Here is a 9,748-nt window from a genome sequence, read left to right on the forward strand (position 1 = left end):
ACAATCGTACATAAACGCACAATAATCGAATGCTAAAGGAACTAGCCTAAAAACCATACTAAAATTTAGAATCATAACTTTCTCTTTGATACATAACATCCTATATATCTCTACTGGATGTACACAAAAAGGAATGGAAAAAATCAGTTTGCAAGTTATTCAATCAAGCCTAAATGCATACGGTACCTAAACCGAAACAAAATCGACTACACTTTAGAAAATAGTCCATTAAAAATACCAAGATAAGTCCAAAAATTATTAGAAAAATATTACAATTATCTAAACACATTAAGGAATCTAAAACATATTTTTTTTCACATTTTTTATTTGAATTAAAACAGGTTAACCAATCAGAAATTAGAGGAAGAACAAAAATGAAATAATAAAGAAAGATCTGCCTATTGGGGGTGAGAAAGTAATTTGAAATGAACTGTTTTCTCTTTATTAGCGCGTATGGGCCTGAACAGGGTGGTGTAGAAACGAAAATGGACTAAGCCTAGGAGGAACGTGGCCCAGATCCTCACTCCATTGAACCATTTATTTCATTTTTATTAATTCAGCATGTGTGTTATTGTCAGGTAACACTATGGCTTCTAAAATGTTAATACGCGACATGCAAAAATAATGAGAACCAAAATCAATTGGTCAGTCTCACTTAAGTGGCTAAAAAACAAAATAGAGCTCGGACCAATCACAGTAAGACAACGCCATTGCCAATGATTATAATGGGGCCAAGATTAGCACAGAAATGGGAGCAAGAACCAGTACCAGTGTGCCACGTATGCAAGCTGAAGATAAGTAAAAGCCAAAAACTCAGACGCCGGAAATACTATTCCGGTCGTCTTCTCCGAGACAACTTCGCCGGAACTATGGGCCAGACGCTCAGAAATGAAAAGCGCGACCACCGTTCAGCTCGGTTTCGTGAGCTGATTTCAAATCCGCCATTAGTTTCCTCTAAAACTCGTTCTAAACATCAAACCGATGTGATTCTTGAAACCCTAAACTATCAAAACCTTCCCCAAAACCACATCTACCATTATCAATCAATTTGTTTACACGCGCAGGACCTGAATGTAGCAATTAAACTTAAAGAAAAATTGACTCATATTCCAAATTCAAACAAACAAATCTGAACATACAAAATGCAACACACAACACCGAAAACATGTGAGCCTAATGCTCCAGCCTCCTTGGTGTGAGGAGCGCGCCAGATGCAAATGAACCTAGCACATCTTACTACAATGCTGAGAGGGACTTAGAGATCTTACCTTAGGAAGTCTTGAATTCGAGCAAAATAGAAATCCTAAGAGCTGCTTCCACTTCCCCGAAGCTTGGTGATGATGAACAATAGAGAAGAATAACAGATTCTAAGAAATAAACTCAGGATTTTGGTGATGGTGAGAGCAGAATCTTGATTCCCTTGGAGAAGATTGACGAAAAATTCTTGTAACGATGATTGGAGCCTAGTGATGACTATGGAAAGATGTTGATCCTCGATGGACGAGAAGCTTCAAACTCTAGTTATGGAGGTTGGTGATGAGTGACGAAGAGAATTTCAGTTTGGTTGTTGAGGGTTTATTACGGTGGTTGAGATTTGGTGGTGGCCGGAGTTATTCAGTTATGGTGAGAGAGGGAAGAGAGTGATGAGAGAGATGAGAGAATGGAAGAGTGGAAGAGAAAATGTGTGCGTCCCTGTTTTTGTGGCAAGGTCCTGATATTTATATGGTGAATGTATTGTTATGGTGTGGCTTGTTGTAGTGTAGTTTTATCTCATGCTTAATGAACAAGTTTGTGACATTTGTAGTGAACTTTTTCTATGCTTTTTCGTTTTCAGAATCATGCATGGCTTAATATGGTATGATGGTGTATGGCTTTTTATACTTATGCTGCAGCAATCTCTAGTCTAGTTTTCATGTATGCATTGCAGCCAAACTTTGCCCAATAAACTCACTTTACACGCTAATATCTCAGACCACGGTTCATCAATTTATTCAAATTTATGCTCAACATGTAGAGGGGATGGACTAGAATGACATTGATGTTGGGAGCTTTCCACAACAATGGTGGCAAACTCACTAAAATGAGAACCAAACTGTGAGGTTTATAATCGGCTGCGTGCGAGGCAATACTTGGACCGGGCTTGGCATTGTTATTCATCCCAAGCGACTGACTTCGTGCCTATCTAACTCACCAACCAGTTGCCCAAATGGAATCTTTTTGGTCTCATGTTGAAGCTAACATATGAAGGACTAAGTTTGTTGTTGGAAGGGTTAAGAGAACTTACATAGAAATCATTCATATTTCCTTTGCAACATGATGATCCACAACTGCAGCTTGCACACGCGCGAGGCCTTGTCTGATGCCTGCCAATATACAGTTTCCATGTGCATGAGTTTAAGCCCTTGTATCTTGATGAATAGTCAATCAAAATCCATTATATCTAGCTCTTTGGATAGAGGGCATGGAGTAAAACACGTTTGCATTGGAATGGTACTTAAGAGATTCCTATAGCTCTTTAGAAACCTCCTTGAAAAAGGCATGCCATGTGTTTGTTCAAATGCCTCGCGTGCCCAGAATTTTTGTCTCACGCCCATGTTAACGCATAACTTTGCTAAGGCATGACTTTGAAATCTTGTATCTCACTCCATACTTAACCAAATGTCATGATTATTGCCTTGTTGAATTGATGACATGGAGAGAAAAGGATTAATACCAAGTTTGAAATCGTAGGGCTCCTTTAATGATTTAAATTTGACTTCAAATATGGCACGCCATGTGTTTGACCTATTGCTTGCGTGTGCCCAGAATTCTACCTGGCAAGCTTGACTTGCACAAATTACATTTTCCCAACTTCATAGCTTTGTATCTTTTTATCCTTACTTCCAATGAAGAAACCTTCAACTACAAAGTTGTATTGTGCCATGAATGGAACAATTCTTCTCTTGAGCTTGTTTTGAAATGAGGCCTCTAGATACATGTACAATAGCCACGAAGTTGACTGATCACCCAATTCCAAAAAACTCCAAATATTTTCTAAGTTTTTTCCTTTCTTCTTTTGGTAATTCTCAAACCAACTAACTTCCAAAAATAGTAACCTTTGACAAACTTTGATTTTTAATTATTTCTTCGATTTTCTCTGACCGATTTTCTACCAAAAGTCAATATTTGACAGTTGACTTTGACTTTGACAAAAAAGTCAGCTTTTTCCTGATTTTTCTAATTCCATGTGAATTTCCCGATTAATTCGCTTCCGATCCAACCCTCAATCAGTTTTCAACCAACTAAGCTCCAGTGAATGATATTTCTTCAAGACAACCATATTTTCGCATCCACAATCATTTCCTGATTAAATCTTGACCAAAAAGTCAACAGGGTTGACTTTGGTCAAAAACCCTAATTTGAAAGCCCTGATGGATCTGAGATTTGTATCCTTTAACCTGAGCTTTGACTCAGAGGGAATAAAATCCTGATTTTAGGAGTATGCCGATGGAAATGATCCTCTATAATCAGACTTCAGATCCTTTCTTCTGAACCAAGAAATTTTTCTCAATAGGAGCTCTTTTTGTCACTCTTCTTGAACAGTAACTGTGATATGGATGAATGTATTAGATGAATGACCTACATGAAGTATGCACATGAATGTGGTATGAAAGACAATTAGGGAATAAATAAGTGGGAAAATTTTGGGGTGCAACAGTGTGTTATGGTCAGAAGATGAGTCTAAAAGCAACACTAAAACTGGTGTTTGTGATGAAGAGTCAGAATGTGAAGAGCTTACTTTTGAGGAGATTTCCACATCATACAAGGAATTATGCCTCAGAAGTGTGAAAGCTGATCAACAAGCTGAAGATCAAAAGAGGACTATTACACAGCTCTAAATTGAGAAGCTGAAACAACTATCTACCATCTCTGAACTAAAAGGGGAGGTTATATTGCTCTATTCAAAACTGGACAATATGACTAAGTCTATTAGAATGCTTAATAGTAGCTCCAATATGTTGGATAAGATTATTCAAATTGGGAAGAATGCTCGCAATAGTAAGGGCATTGGGTATACTCATCAAGGAAAGGCCAAGAATAAAGTGGCAGAAGTGAAGTTTGTTCAAGCTGGAGGAAAACAAAAGGTGTCAGATAGAAGACCTCAACATCAGCAAAGAAATCAGAAGAACTTCTCAGGAAGTAAGAATCAAAGATGTCATTACTGTGGAATTTTTGGTCATATAAAAGTCTTTTATTACAGACTATATGGCTATCCTAGGACGGCTCCATAACCCAGAAAGGAAAGGACTGATGGAAAAGCAAAGAAGAAGTGGACTCCCAAAAACACATTGACTGCCATCATAGCTCACACTTCTCTTAGAGCTTCAACTAGAGAGGACTGGTATTTTAATAGTGGATGTACCAAGCACATGACCAGTATCCAGGATTTTTTGGTAGATATAAAGCCTCGCTCTACTAGCTATGTCACTTTTGGCGATGGATCAAAAGGTGAAATAAAAGGTATGGGGAAGCTGGATCATGAAGGACAACCAAGTCTTGACAGTGTTTTGCTTGTTAAGGGGTTAACTGCTAACTTGATAAGTATTAGTCAACTATGTGACCAAGGTTTAAAAATTTCATTTACTAAAGCTGAATGCCTTGTAACATATAAGGAAGGTGAAGTTATCATGAAGGGAACTATATCAAAAGATAACTGCTACTTGTGGAGCCCTTAAGAAACTGAATGTTTCTCAACATGTTTGATGTCAAATGAGGACGAGGCTAACTTATGGCATCAAAATCTTGGCCATCTGCACTTGAAAGGTGTGAAGAAGGTCTTATCAAGTGAAGATGTCAAAGGTATTCCCAAATTGAAGAAAGAATATGTGGTTAAAGTTGGGAAGCAAACAAGGATGTCCCAAAGAAGTTTCAACATCTTACTACCACATCTAAGGTTCTTGAGCTACTTCACATGGACTTAATGGGACCAATGCAAGTTGAAAGTCTTAGAGGAAAGAATATGCCTATGTGGTTGTTGATGACTTCTCAAGATTCACCTGGGTGAGTTTTATTAGAGAGAAGTTTGATGTCTTTGAAGTTTTCAAAGGATTGTGTCAAAGGCTCCAAAGAGAGAAAGTATGCAATGTGGTCAAAATTAGAAGTGATCATGAGAAGGAATTTGAGAACAGCAAATTTGAAGAATTATATTCGGCTGAAGGGATTAGTCATGAGTTCTCATGACCTATCATTCCTCAACAAAATAGGGTTGTGGAATGCAAAAATAGGGCTATCCAAGAATGTGCAAGGGTCATGCTTCATGTTAAGAAACTCTTGTATTATTTCTTGGCTGAAGCAATGAACATTGCATGTTATATCCACAACATAGTGACTATTAGATCTAGAACTTCGGTTACTCTCTATGAACTGTGGAAAGGAAAGATGCCAACTGTAAAATATTTCCATGTGTTTGGAAGTAAATTCTACATTCTAGAAGATCGTGAGTAGAGGAGGAAAATGGACCCTAAAAATGATAAGGTAGTATTTATGGGATACTCTACAAATAGTAGAGCATATAGAGTGTTCAACACAAGAACAAAGGTGACCATGAAGTCTATGAATATGGTGGTTGATGATTGAATAAAGGAGAAAAATGAAAAAAGAGAGAAGTTTAAATATGCCAAGGAAGTAAGAGAAACATTATTTCCCTCCAAAAATTAGTGGCAGAATGGAACTTGACAGATGGCGTCAGAATGTGGGAAAACGAAAAGGTTATGAAATAAAAATAATTATATTTTTATTTTCATTTATAATGATGGGTTTTAATGTCCTAGGAAATAGGAATAATGATGATTATCCATTTTGCACGTTCTGACGTGACGGTTTGGTAAAAAGTCAATCATGGTGACTGAAAACGTTCCATCAGTGTGACATGTTTTGGTTTGAAAATAGTTTCGATATGGTTTAAAAAATGCTACTCCCTGTGTCCCAATAAATGTCACATTTGGAAAAAAATTGTCCCAAAATACTTGTCACTTTACATTACCAATGCAATTTTATATTTGATCTTCCAATTGTACCCTCTAATAAATACTCTTAATTTATCGTTTTCTCACTTAATATTAATGTTATTCTGAATACACCAATAGTTAATTAGGATAACTTGGTAAAGTCACCATTCTCTCTCTTTCATTTATTACTTTTTCTTAATCTGTGTGAAGTGGGTCATTCTGACAAATAATTTGGGACGGAGGGAGTACCTTTCTTTAATTCCAAACATTATCGAAAATGACATTTTTGGGGGAAATTTGTTAACATGGAAATTCCAACTAAAGAGTGTTAACAAAAGATGGTACGTTGGAGGTAGGGATGGCAATTTGTTGCATACCCTATGGGTACCCGCAAAAATGCCCATAATAGATAGGTAAAAACCCACAAAATGGGTACGGGTCCGAGCACGAACAATTATCCATTAAAATAAGCAGGTATGGGTGCGGGCACGGGGTCCTTACTACCCACCCCGTCCCATACCCGCATCACATATTTATATAATGTTATTTATATTAATATATGAAAATGTGCATTTATCAATTTAAAAATATATATATCGCTATTAAACTGTTACACATTTTAATAAAAGTGTTTATTTATTTTTTAACTCAAATAACATCCATAATTTTTTTAATATTGTTAAAAAAAACAAAAATTATATGATATTTTATAATTAACTGATTTAATTTTACTACAAACGCGGGTAAACGGGAACGAGTATAGGTATTGAGGCACCCATAGGGTACGAGTACGGGTATGAACATTGGTCCCCACGTGGGTTTGGGCTCGGGTACGGAGATTTTTTCAATCCGCAGGTATGGGGACGGGTACTATAGTACCCTACCTAAACCCTGCCCATTGCCATCCCTAGTTGGAGGAAACACCAAGTGTTATTGATCATTAAATGTTCATTGAATGAAGCTAAGTCAAGACATTTACGTCGAAACTTTTCGATCGACATGGAAAATTTGGTTTGGAGGAACCTCAGAAACAAATCCACAAGATTAGGATCATTTTCAGTTATGTTCAGAATCTTGAAAAGGACAATTAACGAAAACTTATCTCAGACCAAATAGCTATATCGACAAAAGTTATAATTAAAGACAGTATTTTCTAACTATAAAGTATCGGTCTAAGATGTGTCGATGGGTGACAATTCAATAGTTGACAAAAGCAAATATAGGAGTTCAAACGGTTATCGACACGGGACATGAGATGTCAGCGGTTATATCTTCAAAGACACATGGTAATATGACGAAAGCCCAAATTTGAAACCAGAAGATGTATGTCACGATGTATCAAAGATAAGCATTGTCGATGGTTATTTTAGAATAGTATAAATAGTATATTTATATGTTGTAATCTGGGTCACAAAATCACATCCAAAACTCTCGCACTTAAAGTATGTGTGTCAAAGAGAGAAAGAATTTAGTGAGGAAATGTATGTTATTGTGTAGCATTTTATTTTCATTTAATCGAAGCATTTTACATTCATTTTTGTGTTCACACCTTACTTTATTGCATTTACTATTATTACAATTACTCCTTTGCCGACTAAATATTTTTTCGTGTTCAATTATTAGTTATAAGTTTTTCATTTAATTCATAAACTATCAAAAACATCCTTTAAAATTTAAGCACACATGTCCTAGGATTTCCAAGTTAATCCTGCAAGTAACCCTTCTTAGGAGACTGGCGCTTGTTTACCAAAAATACCGGTAAACAATGAGTTAGTTCCTAGACCTTAAGATAAGAATGTCATTGGTACCAAGTAGATTTTCAAGAACAAATACGATTAAAGTGGTAATGTGACAAGAAATAAGCCAAGGTTAGTGGCTCAAGGGTATACTCAAATAGAAGGAGTGGACTTTGATGAGATATTTGCTACAATTTCTAGACTTGAGTCCATTAGATTACTTCTAGGAATTTCACACATGATGAAATTCAAATTATATCAAATGGATGTTAAAAGTGCCTTTCTAAATGCTTATCTTAATGAAGAATTTTATATAGATCAACCAAAGGGGTTAATTGATCCCAATTTCCCAAACCATGTGTACAAGTTAAAAAAGGCTCTATGTGGTTTAAAGTAAGCTCCAAGGGCATGGTATAAAAGATTAATAGAGTTTTTGATTAACAATGGCTACAAAAGAAGAGGAATAGATCAAACTCTTTTTGTGAAGATAGATGGACGAAAACTCATGGTAGCAAAAAATTTATGTTGATGACATTGTATTTGGTGGGATGTCAGACTTGATGGTGGAGCATTTTGTCCAACAAATAAAGTCTAAATTTGAGATGAGTCTGGTAGGAGAAATCACTTATTTCCTTGATCTTCAATTTAAGAAAATAGAAGACATCATTTTTATATCTCAAAGCAAGTATGCTAAGAATATATTGAAGAAGTTTGGCCTAGACAATGCTAGCCACAAAAGAACTCCTACTGCTACTCAAGTGAAGGTCACCAAAAATGAAAATGGAGTTGATGTAGATCAAAGTTTATACAGAAGCATGATTGGAAGCCTTCTCTATCTCACAGAAAGTAGACTTGACATCACCTTTTTTGTAGGTGTTTGTGCTAGATATCAAGCTAAACCCAAGACTAGTCATCTTGCTCAAGTGAAGAGAATATTAAGATATGTTAATGGGACATGTGACTATGGTATTCTCTACTCTCATGACACTAACTCAATACTAGTATGGTATTATGATGTTGATTGGGCTGGAAGTGCAAATGATATAAAAAGCACATATGGTGGATGTTTTTTCCTTGGCAGCAACTTAATTTCTTGGTTCAGCAAGAAGCAAAATTGTGTCTCATTATCTATGTTGAAACTGAATATATTGCTGCAGGGAGCAATTGCTATCAATTACTATGGATGAAACAAATTTTGAATGAGTACAATGTGGGATAGGATTTCATGACATTGTTTTGTGACAACTTGAGTGCTATTAACATTTCAAAGAATCAGGTTCAACTGAGTAGCACCAAGCACATTGACATTTGTCATTATTTCATTAAGGAGCTTGTTGAAGATAAATTTGTAGCCCTTGAGTATGTGGAAGATAAAAAACAATTGGATGACATTTTCATTAAGGAACTAGATGCAATACAATTTGAAAATTTAAGGGGTGCCCTTGTTGTATGCATACTTGAGAGTCAATAGCAGTCAAAGCTAGGGAGATGTGCAAGGGAATTTTTGTCTCTTTTGGTTCGTACAACATGTGAGACAAAGCTAACTTTACTTATTTCAAAACCTCTTTTTATATGGATCGTCATTGCATACAAGAAAAAAAATCTTATTCTTCCTGATTATGCTCTCAAAAAATTGTTTTTCATCTTATCCCTCAATTTCTTACATTCTTTAGTATGATTTAGAAATCTGAGAATCAAAATAAGCATTCCCCTAACAAAGGAATTACTATTATGAAGGCTATTAAAAGATTTCATGAGGCTGAGAAAAAAAAGAACAAGGGTGTTGGTTCAAATTATTCTAAAAAAGTTGTAGAGGCACATGCTGTATCATCATCAGGTGGAGCTTCTGTGACGGGGAAGAAATTTGTGACCAAGAAGAAGTTCTTGAAGAAGAAACCTTTCTAGGAAAGTGACTCAAATGTTTATGAAGACTGAGTTACCTTCATGGATTTAGTTTGTTGGAGGAGATATCAACTCTAAAGACCCTTTAATTCTAAGTGTTTTTGCTTAGTTTACTTTGGTCCC

The 9,748-nt window shown here is 36.0% G+C and overlaps 1 protein-coding gene across 1 annotated transcript; it reads left to right on the forward strand.

Moving 5' to 3' along the window:
* The first annotated feature begins 8,283 nt into the window (after window positions 1–8,283).
* LOC131658845 (uncharacterized mitochondrial protein AtMg00810-like) lies at window positions 8,284–8,910 on the forward strand. Its single transcript, XM_058928095.1, has one exon. It carries the CDS (start codon window positions 8,284–8,286, stop codon window positions 8,908–8,910), a length of 627 nt encoding a protein of 208 aa, XP_058784078.1.
* Window positions 8,911–9,748: the final 838 nt, after the last annotated feature.

This window comes from Vicia villosa, linkage group LG3 (assembly GCF_029867415.1).
Source record: "Vicia villosa cultivar HV-30 ecotype Madison, WI linkage group LG3, Vvil1.0, whole genome shotgun sequence".
Taxonomy (NCBI): Eukaryota; Viridiplantae; Streptophyta; class Magnoliopsida; order Fabales; family Fabaceae; genus Vicia; species Vicia villosa.